At 41.9% G+C, this 19,371-nt stretch overlaps 1 protein-coding gene across 1 annotated transcript in view; it reads right to left on the reverse strand.

The window, feature by feature from the left end:
- Positions 1–19,371, reverse strand: part of BRINP2 (BMP/retinoic acid inducible neural specific 2) — a 141,269-nt gene that overhangs the window by 20,348 nt on the left and 101,550 nt on the right. Inside the window, exons 3-4 of the mRNA XM_040263916.1 lie at positions 2,457–2,647; positions 649–857 (exon numbers count right to left, since the gene is read on the reverse strand). Coding sequence (XP_040119850.1) covers positions 649–857; positions 2,457–2,647 — 400 coding nt within the window. The remainder of the gene's footprint in view (positions 1–648; positions 858–2,456; positions 2,648–19,371) is intronic.

Consider the following 19,371-nt stretch of genomic DNA (forward strand, 5'->3'; position numbering starts at 1 on the left):
TCTTATCACAGCCATGTAAGCAGCTCCAGCCTACCTCTGAACGTCATCTTGCACCAGCATCTTTCTTGCTCACCTCTCTGCAGTCACAGCAGTCCTGGGTTTCACCATGGCACCACACTGGTTCCTGCCTCAGTGCCTTAGCACTTACCATCCCCCCCCCCTCCTGAACACCTTTCCCTCAGATCTACACACAGCTGGCTTCTAAGGATTCAGACCCTAGCCTAAACCCCAAGTGCCCTCCCCTTGCCCCTCTTGCCTCAGGAAATCTGCACCTATGACTCAGTTTCCCCCTTATATCATAGCCTGGAATGACTCTGCTGATTTTCACAAGTTTATTATGTTCCTTCCCCCACTACAATGTGACTTCTGGAAAGCAGTGGTCCTGGTTGCCTTTCACTGAGGTTCCCTCAGCTGGAGCCTGCCTAAGGGAAGATGCCATGTGGCTGTTTGCTGCAGAAGGAAGCGCCTGCCCAGACTTTAGGGCTGGTTTAGGGCTGTGCCCACATCAGAAAGCTGCTTTCCCACTACCCTCAGTCAGGCCTGGCTGAGGTGGAGCTGGCAAAGACCCAGGTCTCCGCCTGGTGTCTCCGCCTGGTGTCTCCGCCTGGTGTCTCTGCCTGCCGCCCCCAGGACCTCTCAGGCCCTTACCTTGATGGCCCCCGTGGCTATCTGGATGTGGTGCAGCCGCCGCAGAGTGCTCTCTCTGTCAATGAAGTAGGAGGCTGCCAGCTGGTGCAGGGTCTCCAGGGACACGGCGGAGCTGTTCCCACTGCCCCCGATCACAGAGGCACTTCCTGCCGTCTCTGACTTCCGGCTCAGTTTCCGCTTGTCCACAAAGATGGTCAGGGACTCTTCTCCTACAGCAAACAACATGGGCGTCCTGGTGAGGGCTTCAGCTCCCCGAGCCCCTACCCATAAGAATGTGAAACCCTCAGACTGAGCTAAGAGGGAGCCTGTGGCTCCTGCTGACAGCCTTTTCCCATCTGTACCATGCTCGGAACACTCTCATGAGACTGCACCACAGGATAAGGGCACCACTGCCTGAGAGGCCAGCCTCCTCCTCCTCACTTCTGTAATCTCCCAAAGTTCATCCCCCGCCCCTCCAGCTCATCCATTTAACATCCTCTATTGATCTCTGTCTCAGGCAATCTACCTCTACGGGGAAGATAAAATTCTCTCTCTCACGTTGTTTATAAAGAATCACCATGGATATTTCTGCTCCCTAAGAAAGGGCAAAAGCCTTGAAGCTCACCCTCCCTTCTCCCCCTCAAACGCTCAACACCTACGACATGTCAGCAGCTGGCCTGAAACCTTGGAGTGTTCCTTTGTAGTCCATAAGACAGTGAGCTAAGTGTTATAATAAAGCCTGCTTTCTTCTTTCCAGGACAGAGAGAACTCTGCCTCTTTCCAGCTCTCAGTTCTGCTCTGGGTCCTAGCCAGAGGTTGTACCACCCCACCCTTGCCTCCATCCAGCCCAGAATCATTGGAATCTGTTTGGCTGGTTACCAGTCTCTACATCCAGAGGCCAGAGGTTGTACCACCCCACCCTTGCCTCCATCCAGCCCAGAATCATTGGAATCTGTTTGGCTGGTTACCAGTGGAAGCAGAGAGATCAGGAACGTAACGAACATTTACTTTTTTACCTATGTGTCTGGGCTTCCCTGGTGGCTCAGACGGTAAAGAGTCCACCTGCAATGCAGGAGTCCATGGGTGCTAAGTCGCTTCTCATGTCCAACTCTGTGTGACCCTGTGGACAGTAGCCAGCCAGGCTCCTCTGTCCCTGGACAAGCATACTGGAGTGGGTTGCCATTTCCTCCTCCAGGGGATCTTCCTGACCCAGGGATTGAAGCCAGGTCTTACTTAAGTCTCCTGCATTGGCAGGCTGGTTCTTTACCACGAGTGCCACCTGGGCTGCCATGCAGGAGATGTGGGTTCAGTTCCCAGGTTGGGAAGATCCCCTGGAGGAGGAAATGGCTACTCATTCCAGTATTCTTGCCTATAGAATCCCATGGACAGAGGAGCTTGGCAGGCTACAGTCCATGGAGTCACAGAGCATTGGACACGACTGAACACACATACTGACTACTGTAGCCACAGCCAATATTAGGATATGGAGAAACTTCAGGGTTAGACGGCTCAGCCAGAAGAAAACTGGAGCGTCCCCTGCTGGCAAGTGCTTAGTAGACGTCTGTACCCCAACCTCCTTACCCCACAAACTCCTCCCCAGGAGGATACTTAAAAGCAAAGAGCCATGTTCTGGCAATGAAATTGGATGTCAAGAGATTACACTGCTGACAAATGCACCAGAATGAGAACATTTCCCAGTCAAAAAAAATGACAGGAAGAATAAAAGATCCAGGACGAGTGTCAAAGCTGTAGTCAACAGGTGTTAGAAAGCCATTTCCGATGGTCTGGCAACCAGCGAGTGTAGGATGGTAGATCAAGGTACTGCTTACCTCCAAGGGTGGCAGAAAGTAGGAAGTGAGTGCCATACTTTTTGATCAGGTTTTCGGTGACCTGTTGCAGGTTGGGTCTCCTTCCCAGGAGGCGTATGTTCCGGATAAACTCTGGGGCAAGAGGCAGTGGCAAACTAAAGAAGTCCTTCCTTTCCAGAGCCAGGTTGTTCACTTTCCAACGTGCAAACTCCCTGGAGGGAAAGACAAGGGAAAGTTCACTGTATTCTGGGACAAGAGGAGTACAGTTGGGAGCATATGCGGCTCTTCCTTCACTCGCATCGCCTCATCTCCTCTCAGCACACATCTCTGCAGATGGAGGCACCAGCGCCTGAAAGAGGCCCTCTGGCCTCTCGTTCCCAGGTGGTAAGAAAGCCCTACCCCAGATGACCTCCAAGAATATGCTCCCATGCAGCTTTCTCATTAGACAGTGGCTTCCCTTCTCCCGAAGGCAGTCATGGTAATAGTGTGTAGTAGGGGAAAAACAAACAATGAAAATATTGGAAGTGGTTTGCAGAAATAGGAAGATGAAAGAAAGTGTAGTCACTCAGTCATGTCCAACTCTTTGCAACCCCATGGACTGTAGCCCACCAGGCTCCTCTGTCCATGGGGTTCTCCAGGCAAATATACTGGAATGGGTTGCCATAACTTTCTCCAGGGGATCTTCCCCACCCAGGGATCGAACCCAGGTCTCCTGCACTGCAGGCAGATTCTTTATGATCTGAGCCACCAGAGAAGCAGAAATAAGACCTAGTCACAATTGCAATTCAGCGGATGAGTAACTTCACGGCCTCTGTTACCCATTTTTAAAGTCAGAAGTTTGGTTTAGAGCAACAGTTCTTAAACTTTTCAGTCTCAAGATACTACCACACTCTTAAAGATGAAGCGCCCCCTGTATTCATGTGGCTTATATCTAATGATAATTATGACTTTAGAAATTTAAACTGAGAAATTTAAATCCATTTTTTCATTATAACAGAAATAAAGCCATTACAAGCAATATAAATAACATATTTGTATGACAATCACTGTATGTTCTGAAGCAAAACAGATTTAGTAAGAAGAATGGCATTTTCTTTGCCTTTTGGCAAATCTCTTGAGTTTCTGGCTTAGCAGAAGAGAGCTGCATTCTTGTATTCTGTGTTCAATCTGTTGTGATAATTGTGAGTATCCTTCTTTGGGACCACACTATGCTCAACAAATATACATACTTTCTCAAAGGTTAATTACTGTGTGGACTCTGGAACCATACCAATAAACTTTTCATACTCAGTTGCATTTAAAATCCAGTGTTCTATATTGCACTTTGAATGCATCTTTTAACTCAGTGATTTTGAAACATCATATACTGGTCATCCATCTCCAAAATATAGGACCATTAAGTTATTCAGATCTTCCATATTTTGACATTTTTTATTATATAATATCAAAACATCATATTTGTTAATATCACCACAAATCTCATCAAAAAAGTCCTTAAATATTGGAAAGCTGTCAAGCTTATGATGACAAATACAAGTTTTCCAAAATTCTAATTTTCATTTGAAAGCTTACATTTTATCACTGGTAATAAATACTGTCAGTTGTTCCCCTTAAAGAAGCAGGCTTGCTTTGTTCTTTTATTTATTTATTTTTGAGAAAATGTCTGCCAAACACTGCAATCTGAATAACCATAGTTTGTCTCTTGGTTGTTCAAGAAAAATTAAGTTGTTCCATGAAAAAAATGGCTAGTTCAACTCAACTCAATCAGAAAAGTATTTTTCTCTGAGACCACCATTCTTCAGTAACCTCAAACATGTTTTTATGTGTACTTTTCACTTTATCATACAAAATATTAAAAAGACATGAGCTCATAGTCAAGATCCAATAAAATAGATTTTACTGCTTCAGGGGCATTCGTGAAGCTAACATGCATGTATATGTGTGTGCATTTTGGTTCAAGTATGCAATGATGACTATATGACTACCAGCGTCACTGAGTGAGACTGCCTTTATTCAATTTAAGATGCCAGCAGTTTCATTCACCATTACTTTTGCACATTTACTGCAATGTCAACATGGACATCTTGAAAGGAACTAAGGGGATATGCATTTTAAGAACCTTTATACTAAATGATGGCAAAGTTCCTTTCTAGTCCCATCTGGAACATTAATATTCACGCTTTACTCCTCGCTGAAATATTTGTATTTTAAAGGATGAAATTTAAATGAATATATCCACTAGTAAAAAGAAAAAAGAAAAAGAGGGAGCTCTTTTCCATTGCCTCCCAAATTATAGTAGAGAGGATCAGCTCCATTGCCTTAGAAAACCACATGTAAAGTCTTAAAATTCTCACTCAACTCTGCTCTTTATAAATAACAGTGCCAAATCTTGGTCTAACTTGGTCTAACAGTCCCTCCAAATCTATGAAGTAAAAATGACAAGGCCACAGAAAAAAATAATTCAGAATAAATAAATAAAGAGCATGTCCATTGGAGGCTATAGAATCCTGCTATCTAATTCCAGAAATGAAGAGAGGGGGCATGTTCCAAATATTACCAGAGAAATAAAGGAAAAGGGATGACTAATAGTTCATGGGTTCTCACAAAACCTTTTAAAATTCCCATTGTGTGGTTTTATTTATCTAAGCAGACAAGTTCATAATAATGCATTATCATTTATTTCCTTTGTGTGGGAAATGCTAAACTTTAATTAAAGTAGGGTATTTGTGAAAAGCATTTTCTATCTCAAATCCCACTGCAGCACAATAAACAGTTGCTTGATTTCACTTCTTATTGGCTGGACAGCCAATCCAACGCTTAGAGGAGCTTACTAAAAAAAAACAAAAACAAAACAAGACCCAACCATGTTCTGCATACAAGACTCACTTCAGCTTTAAGGACACATATGTTGAAAGTGGGGCTTCCCTGGTGGCTCAGACAGTAAAGAGTCTTCCTGCAATGCAGGAGGTCTGGGCTCGATCCCTGAGTGGGGAAGATCCACTGAGGGAGGCAATGGCACCCCACTCCAGTATTCTTGCCTGGAGAATCCCATGGACGGAGGAGCCTGGCAGGCTGCAGTCCGTGGGGTGGCAGAGAATCAGACATGACTACACACACACAGGCACTATACTGAAAGTGAAGGGATGGACAAAGATATCCCATGCAAATGGAAACTAAAAGAAAGCTGGGGTAGCTTATTTAAAACAAAATAGGTGTAAAGTCAAAGACTATAATAAGAGACAAAGTCATTACACAATGATAAAGAGATCAATTCATCAAGAAAATATAACATTTATAAATATATATGCACCCAACATAGGAGCATCTAAATATGGAAAGCAAATATTAATAGATCTGAAAGGAAAAATAGACAGCAATGCAATAATAAAAGGCAACTTCAGTACCTCACTTTCAAAAATGGAAAGATCATCCAGACAGAAATCAGCAAGTAAACACTGGACTTAAATTACATGTTAGACTAGATGGACATAACAGATATTTATTTATAGAACATCCCATTCAGCAGCAGAATCTATTTCTCAAACACACATGGATCATTCTCCAGGATAGAGCATATGTTAAGCCACTAAACAAACCTTCATAAATTAAAGAAGACTAAAATCATATCACACATCTTTTCTGACCACAGTGGTATGAACTTAGAAATCAATTACCAAAAGAAAACCAGAAAATTCACCAGTGCACGGAGATTAAACAGCAGGCTCCTGAACAACCAATGAATCAAAGAATATATCAAAAAAATAAATCTTGAGACAAATGAAAATGGAAACACAAATACAAAAACCTGTGGGAAGTAGTAAGAGTAGTTCTAAGAGGAAAATTTATAGCAATAAATACCTACATTAAGAAAAAATAAAGACCTTAAATAAACAACCTAACGTTATACCACAAGGCACCAGAAAAAAAAGAACAAACTAAGCCCAAAGTTAGTAGAAGGAAGAAAATAACAAAGATCAGAGTGGAAATGAATGACATAGTGACTCAGAAGAAAACAGAAAAGACCAACGAAACTAAGGTTGTTTTTCGAAAGGTTAAATAGACAAATTGTTAACTCGACTAAACGAAGGAGGAACAAAAAAAAGACTCAAATTAGAAATGAAAGAAGAGACCTTACAAATGATACCACACAAAGGATAAGAGACTACAATGAACAATTATACACAAATTAGGCAACCTAGAGGGGATAGATAAATCTACCAAGACAGAATCATTAAGAAATAGAAAATCTTAACAGTCAAATTACTAGTAAAACCAAAAATAAAATTCCCAGTGCACAAAAGTACAGAACCAGATGGCTTCAATGGCAAACTCTACCAAACATTTAAAGAAGAATTAACCTGATCCTTCTCAAACTCTTTCAAAAAAATGGAAGAGGAGGGAAACTTTCATACTTATTTTATTAGGCCACCTTTATCCTGATACCAAAACCAGACAAGGACATTATAAGAAAAGAAAATAGCAGGCCAATATGCCCAATAAACACAGATGCAAAAAAATTCTCAACAAAATGTTAGCAAACTGAATTCAATAGTCCATTAAAAGGATAAAATCCCTTAATCATATGGGATTTATTCCAAAGACGCAAGGATCAATGTGATACACCATATTAACAAAACAAAGGATAAAAATCATATAATTATCTCAATGGATGTAGAAAAAACCATGTGACAAAATTCAACATTCATTTATGATAAAAATTCTCAACAAAGTGGGTACAGAGGGAACAAGTGCAAGCCTGCGTGCTTAGTTACTCAGTCGTGTCTGACTCTTCATGACTCCACAGACTGTAGCCCACCAAACTCCTCTGTCCACAGGATTCTCCAGACAATAACACTGGAGTGGCTTGCCATTTCCTCCTCCAAGGGATCTTCCCAGCCCAGGGATAAAATCTGGGTCTCCTGCTTTGCAGGTGGATTCTTTACCATCTGAGCCACTAGGAAAGCCTCAACATTACAATGGTCATCAATGACAAGCCCACAGATAATATCATATTCAATGGTGAAAAGCTGAAAGCTTTTTCTCTAGCATCAGAAATAACACAGCATTGTCCATTCTCATCATTTTTATCCAAGATAGTACTGTTAGCACTATCAAGAAATAACAGGCAAGAAATAAAAGTCACCCAAATCAGAAAAAAATCAGTAAAATTGTCTCTACTGGTAGATGGCATAATATTATATGTAGAAAACCCTAAAAACTTCACCCAAAACTGTTAGAACTAATAAATTCAATAAAGATGAAGGATACAGAAATATACAAATACAGTTGCATTTCTATAAACTAATGGTGAAATATCAGAAAGAGAAATTAAGGAAACAATCCCCATTTATATTTGCATTAAAAAGAATAAAATACCTAGGAATAAATTAAATGAAGGAGGTAAAATATTCAAACACTGCGAACTGTAAGTCACTGATGAAAGAAATTAAGAAGACTCAAATAAACAGGAAAATATTCCATGTTCACACATTGGAAAAATCAGTACTGTTAAAATGCCCATATGACCCAAAGCAACTTACAGACTCATTGCAATCCCTATGAAAATTCCAAAGGCATTTTTTACTACTTTCTACCAAAGTAGAAAAAACAATCCTAAAATTAGTATGGAACCCCCAAATACTATGACCAGCCACAGCAACCCTGAGAAAGAAGAACAAAACTGAAGTATCACACTTTTTGTTTCAAATTATACTACAAAGCTATAGTAATCAAAACAGTATGATATTGACATTAAAAAATAGACACATTGATTGAAGGAACAAAACAGAGGGCCTAGAAATAAACCCACACAACAGAGAGCCTAGAAATAAACCCACACATGTAAGGAGACAAAAGTATTCAATGGAGAAAAGATAGTCTTCTTTAAGATAATGGGAATGATAACTGGAAAATCAGATAACTATATGCTAACAAATAAACTGGACCCCTAAATTACACCATACACAAAATCAATTCAAAATGGATTACAGAATTGAACTTAAAACTTGATACTATAAAACTCTGTATGTTTTGAACTGGGATCAATGAATGAGGCTTCTCAGGCCTGAGGAGCAGTGCTGCGACCCAGACCCTGCACAATTGCCCCAAGGGCTGAGGGGATCAATACATGGACACAGCTGTCCATGATACATTTGTAGCAGCACCACGTGCCAGCCTGCACAGAAGCTGAGACTGTCTCTTCCACTCCTCTTACATCATAAGAAAACCGCGAAACAGAATTCGTTTCCCAAAAGCAATATAACCATTTGGCATTAGAACCAGAACAAAATCTAGTGTCCTAACCCTCTCTCAGAGCTACTGACAGCAACTATGATTATGATGACAGTCATAGCAATGAGACCCAGAGAAGTTAAAAACTTGCAAAAAGTCACACAGTAAGTGGCAGAGCTGAGATCAAAACCCAGGTCAATACCATACTGCTGTTTCTATAACACTGTTTTCCTTTGTGTACTCTCAATTAAGTTTATTTTACTTTATTCTAATTCTTTTAAGTGTTTACTATCTTTTAACAAAGATATTTTCATTGCCCCGAACACTTACTTCCTTTTATTACCTACACTAAACAGGAATGTAGTATATATCCAAAGCATAGTGCGAGGCATACACCAAAGCAAAACCCTTTTTGGACAAAGGTAGTTTCAGTACACCCATTTGTGGGAGGAAAAATTGAGACCTAGGAAAAAAAATCAAGTCCATGCACCGGGTACCATGCAAGGAATCAGAGACAAAGGCCTGAATCTAGTGCCTATGACTGCTCTGGAAACATAACACAGAATAACAAACGACTTAGAAAATGAATGGTACTGTCTTAGGAAGCTTTTTATGAGCCAATAATAAAAAAAATAATGGTTAGCATTTAATGAATTCTTAGCATGTGCCAGGCATTCCAAGTATCTTGCAAGTATTAACCAACATAATATTGAAAATATTCAATATAATATTGAAATATAATATTGAAAATATTCAATATAATATTCAAAAGACCCCTATAAGTGATAAAATATAATTATCCTCATTTTACAGACAAGGAAATTGAGGCACAGATAATTTGCCCAGTAGGTAATACCCAAAGTTAGGAATTAAACACAGGCTTCCTGGCCCCAAGATCCACAGTATTCATTCACCAAGATGTTATACCACTTCCCCTGTGAAACTCAAAGGGGCAGTTATGATTTTGTGAGTGGAAGCACACATGTGCAGGCAGGTATGCATGTGTGTGTGTAAGTGGTAGGAGCATTTCACTGGAGAAAAATACTCTCCCCAAACAAACAAAAACCTCTTCCATAAAGTGGTAGGGCGCCGAATCAGAAATAAGCATCAGGCTTCTGCTGGCTGCAGGAAGGCTCGGGCTGTGAGGGCACCCAGCGGTTTTCTCTTCTACTTCACTAAGTTTCCTGCCTGCCCTTTGGGGCCCTTCACTGAATCAAAATAATGGAGGAAACATCTGTGAATGTAGTCTGAGCCAAAGTGGTAGAAATTGTGCTTACAGAACTTATTAACCTGGTTCTTTCCAGCATCTGAAAACCTCAGAAGGCAATACTGGAAGGCAGCCTGAGCTATTCAAAGAGTAAATGTTCATTTCCAATTTTTCACTTAGTAGTGGTTTGGTTTTTTTTTCATAATAAAATAATCAAGGCTCTTTTTTTCCCTAGGAAAAGGATGTTTTCTATATATCAATTACATTAACACATACTACTTCAATTAAGCCATCATCTTTGTTTCAATTAAGACATCAAGTAAATTTCCATTTCAATTTAGCCATTTCTCCTAAAATCTCCTCCTACTGTGTCTGTTTCACAGTCAACAGTACGAGAAAGCAAACATTTTAAGCACTAGGGAAACCCATATGGAAAGGACCCTTAAAGCAGCAAAGGCAGCTACATAAAAGGTGAAATCAAGGGTGACCAGAACTCTCCAGTGTGGACTCTGCCTGCAAAGGTGTTCATCCAGCACTTCGAAAAGGTGCTGGAATTAACAGAAGTTTAGGCCATTTGCTATTGCATTTTAAATTAGCCTAGAGTGAATCACACATATTTCTGTCAAAGGACTTAGCATATCCATACAATCATTAATAACCAAAGCAAAGGTTAGGGAAAATATGATCCAGACTGGGCTTCCGAGGTGGCACTAGTGGTAAAGAGAGTGTGAAGTCACGCAGTCATGTCTGACTCTTCGCGACCCCATGGACTGTAGCCCACCAGGCTCCTCTGTCTGTGGACATTTTCAGGCAAGAGTACTGGAGTGGGTTGCCATTTCCTTCTCCAAAAGTGGTAAAGAACCCGGCTGCCAATGCAGGAGACATAAGAGACTCGGGTTCCACCCCTGGGTCGGGAAGATCCCCTGGAGGAGGGCATGGCAACCACTCCAGTATTCTTGCCTGGAGAACCCCTTGGACAGAGGAGCCTGGCTGGCTACAGCTCATGGGATTGCACAGTCAGACACAGCTGAAGTGACCTAGCAGAAGTGATTGTAGCTATCTTTGTCTCTAACTGCTTAACACTACTGGTCCAGGTTGCCAATACATGATGCTTCTGGTTGTACATGAGTTTAGGGATTTTCTGGAATCCAAACAGGTCCGTGACAGGAGAGCTAAACTGGCAGCCAAGTGCCAAGCCTCAGGCGATGGGAGCTTCAGCAGGGCTTGGGGAGCAGGCCAGCTCTGGATCTGAAGAAAAAGGGCCTCCGATTAGAAGACTAAATGGCTACAAGGTGTTCCCAGTTTGAAAACTGTAAATGAAAAGGGATGCCCCCACGTCACAGCTACTGACGTGCGTGTCACCAACCTCCCCCTCCCCCGAAATACTATGTTCCTCTGTCACACACAAGGTCAACAAGAACTGCTAGCAAGAGTCCCCACCCTGCAGAGTCCGGTACTCTTAGCCATGAAAGAGGCAAAGAGCACAGCTGGTGGCTTCCATCTAGGTGAGATTTCCAGAAGCAATGTGCTGAAGAACCACTTTTGGGCCTTGTAAACTGAGAATCTGAGAATCTCTTACAAATTGAGAATATCAGTCCAGCCCCCTTGAAGAGTCATGACCCATGAGCTTCCCTCCCTATGAAACCTTAAGGGAGAAAGTATTTTTTTTTAATCCATAGTTTAATCAGAAATAGAGTTAAAGATGTAGAAAATAAACTAATGGTTACCAGGGGTCAGTTGTTCAGTCACCCAGTCATGTCTGACTCTTGGTGGTCCCATAGACTGCAGCATGCCAGGCCTCCCTGTCCCTCACCATCTCCCTAAATTTGCCCAAGTTCATGTCCATTGCATCGGTGATACCATCCCGCCATCTAATCCTCTGATGCCCTCTTCTCTGCCCTCAATCTTTCCCAACATCAGGGATTTTTCCAATTTTTCTGACTGGCTATTTGTATCAGGTGACCAAAATACTGGAGCTTCAGCATCAGTTCTTCCAGTGAATATTCAGTGTTAATTTCCCTTAAGATTGACTGGTTTGATCTCCTTGCCATCCAAGGGACTCTCAGGAGTCTTCTCCAGCGCCACAGTTCGAAGGCATCAGTTCTTTGGTACTCTGCCTTCTTTACAGATCAGCTCTCTCACCACTGTATGTGACCACTGGGAAGACCATAGCCTTAACTATTTCTACCCCCACTACCCCCACTATACCAGAGGACAGTGGGGCTAGGAATAAATCAGAAGATTTGGATTGACATATACATACTTCTATATATAAAAAAGGTAACTAATAAGGACCTACTGTATAGCACAGGCAACTCTACCCAATACTCTGTAATGACCTATATTGGAAAAGAATCCAAAAATGAATGAATATATGCATATGTGAGCTTCCCTTGTGGCTCAGCTGGTAAAGAATTCACCTGCAATTCTGGCAGGGTTTGATTCCTGGGTTGGGAAGATTCCCTGAAGAAGAGAAAGGCCACTCACTCCAGTATTCTGGCCTGGAGAATTCCATGGACTGTATAATCCATGGGGTCACAAAGAGTTGGACATGACTGAACAACTTTCACTGTCACTTTCATAGCTGATTTACTTTGCTATACAGCAGAAACTAACACAACACTATAAGCCAACTGTACTCCAATAGTTCTTTAAATCTATAGTTTAAAAACAAAAACAAAACTATACCTCAATGAGGCTGAAACTTAGTAGTAATGAACACTGCAACCTACAACATGGGTGGTGGTACTGAGACCTCATGTTAAGAGACGATTATTATTACCAATTCTCCACAGACATGTCTTTTCATCTCTGCATGGGAAGCACATTTAGGCTCATTTCCAAGACCACCAATATGCCTGGCATTTGGAAAATCACATTTCCTGTATCCTGAGAGAGTGGCTCAGCCCAGCCCCCTCCTCAGCCCAGTCCAGCTCCGCACCCCTGCTGGCTTGTTCCATCCTGTCCCAGTGTCAGTGCGCCCCCGAGTGCCCAGAGCCCATTTGTCCCCCCTAAATTAGAATCCAGCCTGGTTTTACCAGGGAGGGATTCAATGCTGTTTCCAGCAAAGCCAATTGATCATCATCTGCTCACCCAGGCAGCAGTTCTGGAAGAGATTCTGGTACTACCTGAGAGGCTGGGAGAGGCCTTAGGTCACCTGTAAGTCCAGGATGCCCAACTCCAGCTGCACTTTGAACACAATGGCAGAAATAGTAGGCTGGGGTGGTCAGCAATGTCTCCCTTTTCTAGTCCTTGTCCCTCCTTACCCATTTCCAACAACTTCTCTTTTGGGGGTAGCCACCTCCAACCTTTAGTATTCAAAGGGACTGCAGTGATAACAGGGACTGAACTATCATCCTCTAAAAGGCTGTTTTGAGATGAGCCATACTTGCAAGAAAAAATACATAACTGATTTTCCTTGAAAAATGAAGGAAGACACAGGACAGGTCATTAAATAAAATAGTTAAGAACTTTGGAGAGAAAAAGATGGATTGGCCTTAAGCCAAGTACAAAAATAGATCTCCTGTCATTTTTCCTGTGACTTGACATTGTCTATGGAAACTGTCAACCAATGACTCTAGGAAAATTTCTTATATCCCACCTAGTTCTAGATGAATGCAAATATCTTTGTTCTCAGAGCCCACCTGTCTCCTGGAGAGTTGCCTTTTCCCAACTGGCTTGATACTGGCCAATATGACATGAGTCAACACTGAGTGTTGGACTGTTGATTTTCCTAAGGATTCGAGGAAAGAAGCTTTCTTTTTCTTCATCTTTCCACCATATACTTTCCACCAATATACTTTGTATTTCAGACTATTGCTCTCTTCACAGAACTCAATCCATCAAGCTAAGACTTCATCAGGTTTTCTTTTTCATAGGACTCATATTCTCTGCCTTAGAAAATTCACAGGAAAAAGAACAGCCAGAGCCAACATATACATTGAAGGATGCCTGTTATTTACCTCTGTGGCTCAGTTAAGGTGGTTTCATGCTCTTAAGGTGGCTATTTTAGAGACTGAGGGATATATCTTGCTTTGGCTCCTGCACAGAAGGCAGTATTTCTAAATACATCACATCATCAAGACATTTCCATCTCAACAACAGATCACTATAATGTACTTGGCTATTAGAGTCTTTACTGCTATAATGAATAAGACATGATTAATCTGAGCTATAAGAAGAAATTATAATAAAACCATAACCTCTTGTATTGGCATAGAGCTTTCCCTTAGTTTTGTAAAAAAAAAAAAAAAAAGAAAGAAAATTGTACACAATTTTTACACAAGCTCAACAATTTTAGAAATGCAAGGACTTCAAAAAAGAGGACATGGATTTATCACCACTTGACTTTTTATGAATTTTTTAGAGGTTAACAAATGAAGAGATAGAAATTGAGAAAAAGGACCAAGGCTCCATTGATCAGTGGTAGAGTCTGGTAAGAACCCACATCACGGCACAAGTGGTTTTCTATCTTTGTCCATGACCTGTGTTCAAGTTCAAAGACCACTGTCCATCTTTGCCATGTTGATACTTCCCAGGAAATCCTTTTGTCCCGTTTACCACTGCGCCTGGGAGAAATCTCCAGGCAGAAAAACTCCAGTCCAGGAGCATTTGGTTAAATAACGTCTTGGCCCCTGCAACTCTAGGAGGCACAGAAGCAGAAAGAAGGCCAGCCCACCCCACATGCTCCAGTGCCTGCAGTCCACTCACTGGAAGAATTCAAGAAGCCTGGCATGGAGGTAATTTAGCAGCCTGCTGTGTTCTCAAACAACGGTCCGTAAACAATGATTGGCCAATTTCATTCTAATCTTCCCAATTTTGCTCTAATTAAAATCAAGCTGTAGCTTTCAAACAGTTTAATTAAGGCTGATTGGGAGAAATGGGGAGGGGAGACTCAAGCTTAAAGGAGGAGGACGGGATCCCTGGTGAACCTCGCGTTGCACGGTCTGGGCTCAGGGGTGTGGAGAGGGTGCTAGGGGTGGTTATGCTTGCAGAATCAACAGGATATACAGCAGACAAGTTGAAATGAAGGATCAGTGAATCTATGAGACTAAAAGGAACTGAAAAGGGAGCTAAGGCCTGTGTTTTCCAAAGCACAGAAACCCCAGCTCTGCCCTGACCTCCAAACCTGCTCCCCACAGCTCATCTTTTTAACTGAGGAGAAAATAGCTTTGTTCACTACTGTTCACCTCCTGTGGTGCCTGTCTTTGCTCAGCAAGCTGACAGCCCATGGCAGGCTTCTCCCCAGCCAACATCTATGGGCTTCCAATCATCTATTTAACCCCAAGAGAAATCCCCCTGACTGGCAGTTCCTTCTGTTATTTGACAAGTTTATTCCTGTTGCAATGAGAAAGCCCTTCTGGTATTTGGGTGCATTTGCTTTTTATACAGGCCACTCTTCTTTGGATTAACTATTTTTAGTTCCTCAGTACAGCTTCTGGATCCCTAGGCTGTCTAGTCAAAGCTATGGTTGTTCCAGTAATCATGTATGGATGTGAGAGTTGAACCATAAAGAAGGCTGAGTGCTGAAGAATTGATGCTTTCAAACTGTGGTGCTGGAGAAGACTCTTAAGAGTCCCTTGGAAAGCAAGGAGATCAAACCAGTCAATCCTAAAGGAAATTAACCCTGAGTATTCATTGGAAAGACTGAGGCTGAAGCTCTAATACTTTGGCCACCTGATGCAAAGAGCTGACTCACTGGAAAAGAAGCTGATGCTAGGAAAGACTGAAGGCAGAAGGAGAGGGGAATGATAGAGGATGAGATGGTTGGATGGCATCACCGACTCAATGGACATGAGTTTGGGCAAATTTTGGTATCTAGTGAAGGAGAGGGATGCCTGGTGTGTTGCAGTCCATGGAGCTGTAAAGTCAGGCACAACTTAGCAACTGAACAACAAAAAATGTAGCTATAAGATACTGCCTTTTAGCCTGAGACCCACAATAAGCATCACTGGAGGAAAGACCTAATGGCTCCTGTGCAGACGCACAACCTGTAGTATAGATAACTCAGCCAACCTACAGGCGCCCAGTGAGCAAAATTATTATTGTTTTGAGCTACTGAGTGGGGGATCTTTTTATAACCATGGCCAATTAACTGATACACTGCTACACACCACAAACTTGTCTTATTTTATAGTTGAGCTAGCTGAGACTCAGATAATTTAAGTATCTTCATCAAAGATAATAACCAGCCAAAACTGAGGATTAGGTCTTCCCTAGTGGTCCAGTGGTTAAGAATCTGTCTGCTAATGCAGAGGACATAGGTTTGATCCCTGGTCTGGGAAGATTCCACATGCCTTGTAGCAACTAAGCCTGTGAGCCACAACTACTGAGCTCACGAAGCCACCACAATGAGAAGCCCGCACACCACAACTAGAGAGTAACCCCTGCTCACTGCAACTAGAGAAAGCTCACACATAGTAACAAAGACCCGGTGCCTGCAAAAATAGATAAATATAATTTTCTTAAAAGTGAAGATAGTCTGTGATCTTTCTCCTATACACATTTCCTTCACTGATGCACCTGAATATTGCATTTCTTTTCTGAGACAAATATTCTGGGCTAACAATAATCTCGTAGTGAACCAGACACCTCCACGTTTTTTCCAACCTCAGACATTTTTTTCCACAGCTAAGCCAGGATTCCTGTACTCTATTTGTGCAGTTGACATTTTGAACTTAAATTCAGGGCTCTCCATTTCCCCCTTTTCTTGCATTTCTCTCCTTTGTGGAAGAGACTGGAAAGTTGTTCTGTAAGTAATTTAATTTTCCTCCTGAACTCACAGATAGCTTTCCCAGCTTCCTCTGCATTTAAGCATAAGCACATGACTGAGTTTTGGCCAGTGGAATATGAACCAAGATCTAGCCCACAAGACTTCCCATGAAAACATTCATGTTCTCTCTTTCCTTGTTTAGTAGAACCCACAGGGGAACTCTGAGGCCCGAAGTAATGACAGTGACTGGATAGACAGAAAGAGTCTTGGTTCTGAATGATTTCATGGGGCAGTCTCCTCTTAACCCAACGACAAATTGCACTGGACATGAGCAAAAATAAAATAAACAAACAAACATGATTTAAGTCACCGAGGTTTGGGGACCATTTGTGCCAGCAGTTAGCCAACTCTAATCCCACCCTGATCGTGCAGATGCACAACTTGTGCACATGCTCAACCTGTAGCATGGTTAACCCAACCAACCTACAGATGCTACGTGAGAAAAATGATCGCTGTAAGCTACTGAGTTTGCAGGATATTTCTATAACCATATTCTTGGCTGCAATCTCATATTGCAGCCTGGCAAGTAGTCTTCACTTGATATTATTACTTACCTGGATAAGTGTCTCTGTTGTGTGTGTTAAGTTGCTTTAGTCTTGTCTGACTCTGCGGTCCTATGGACTATAGCCCACGCACAGGGTTTCTCTGTCCATGGGATTCTCCAGGCAAAAATACTGGAGTAGGTAGCCATTCCCTCCTCTAGGGGATCTTCCCGACCCCCTGATTGAACCTGTGTCTCTTATGTCTCCTGCACTGGCAGGCAGGTTCTTTCCCACTAGCATCTGGATAAGGGTCCCTTTCAATTATCTCATTTTATTGCCTATGTGGTCAAACATCCATGCTCTCATATCACCCCAGTTCAGTAACATTCCCACATGTGCATCTTTCGTCCTTATTTTGTGAGTCCAGCTGGAAACGATGTTGGTCTTGAGGCTTTGACTTCGATGCTGTGGGATCGTGGTGCATGAGTTGTGTTCCACAGGGAAACCACCTGTCACTGTTAAGGATTTATTTGGGACTATCTACTCCTTGGAAGGAAAGTTATGACCAACCTAGACAGCATATTAAAAAGCAAAGACATTACTTTGCCAACAAAGGTCCATCTAGTCAAGGCTATGGTTTTTCCAGTGGTCATGTATAGATGTGAGAGTTGGACTGAGCACCGAAGAATTGATGCTTTTGAACTGTGGTGTTGGAGAAGACTCTTGAGAGTCCCTTGGACTGCAAGGAGATCCAACCAGTCCATTCTAAAGGAGATCAGTCCTGGGTGTTCATTGGAAGGACTGATGCTACAGCCGAAACTCCAATACTTTGGCCACCTCATGCGAAGAGTTGACTCATTAGAAAAGACCCTGATGCTGGGAGGGATTGGGGGCAGGAGGAATAGGGGACAACAGAGGATGAGATGGCTGGATGGCATCACCGACTCAATGCACATGAGTTTAAGTGAACTCCGGGAGTTGGTGATCGACAGGGAGGCCTGGCATGCTGCGACTCATGGGGTCGCAAAGAGTCGGACACGACTGAGCGACTGAACTGAAAACTATAAAATCATTGGATAAATTAACTCAGGATACAGTTAAGGAGAACAATATGTAGATTTGAAGTGATAAATTTGATTAATGTATGAAGACTGCAGTACAAAGAGTTTAAAGGGCTTCCTCTTCTTTGTTGCATCTTTTTCAATGAATCTTTCTTCATTTTCTCTTTCTTCCTAAGATTTTCCACTCTATTGTTTTCTACATTTATTCTCAGGAGATCACTCACAAGAAGAATATGCACTTATCTTTAAATAAACCAAATTGATTTTTTAGTTATCACCAAATAAGCCTATAAAGAAAATCCTATTATTCTATCCATTTGATTGATGAGAAATATGAAGCTCAGACACAAAACAACTTGTACAAGTTCACATAGCTAGAAGTAGTAGAGGGTCAGTTTAAGCCCACATAGTATAAATGTAGAGCCTGAAGCCTCACCTGCTTGCTTTCTGCTTCATCTAATTCAGTCCCAGATCACCCTACTCTTAGGGAGTGACTTCATTCTCTTATTATATCCTTACATGTGTTAGACATGGTACTGGGATCTAAAGCTACAAAGGTGAAATACATGTTTTTTTGTCTTCAGGAGCTCAGAGCCAAGTGAAGAGCAAACAGAGATAGTCAAATAAATAATTAACTAAATGTACAAAATAAGGTCTAAAGCAGAAATATGAACAGTTGTTGTGGAACCAGAAGTAGGAATAACTAACTTGTCTGTGGGAGTCAAAGAAGATGCTATAGGGAGGTGATATTTGGATATGCATTTGAAAGGTGAGTTAGAGCTTAGCTGGTAGATAAAATGGCAAGGGCTTTGCTGGAAGAGGAAATGGGATATGGAAAGACACATGGGATCTTAGGAAGTCGTCGGCATCTGGGCAAATCTGGAGATGCTCACCGAGACTGAAACAGAGGATAAGCAGAAAGAAACACAGAGGATAAGCAGAAAGAAATACAGAGGATAAGCAGGTGGGGGATGATCAGTGGCATAAGGTCAGAATTCAAGGAATAACTACTGGAACAGTGAATGGATGGATTTAGAAGAGACTTTCATGTTTAGAAAGCACACTGGGTTTTATTCTTTGGGCACAGAGGGCCCAACAGAGGATTTTAGGCAGGTTGGATTAGAGAAGAGAGAAAAGGCCAAGTGGTAAATGAAGCTGGGACAAGAGAGAAGAGCCTGGCTTT

The sequence above is a fragment of the Oryx dammah genome, unplaced genomic scaffold (assembly GCF_014754425.2).
Source record: "Oryx dammah isolate SB20612 unplaced genomic scaffold, SCBI_Odam_1.1 HiC_scaffold_21, whole genome shotgun sequence".
In the NCBI taxonomy this organism is placed as follows: domain Eukaryota; kingdom Metazoa; phylum Chordata; class Mammalia; order Artiodactyla; family Bovidae; genus Oryx; species Oryx dammah.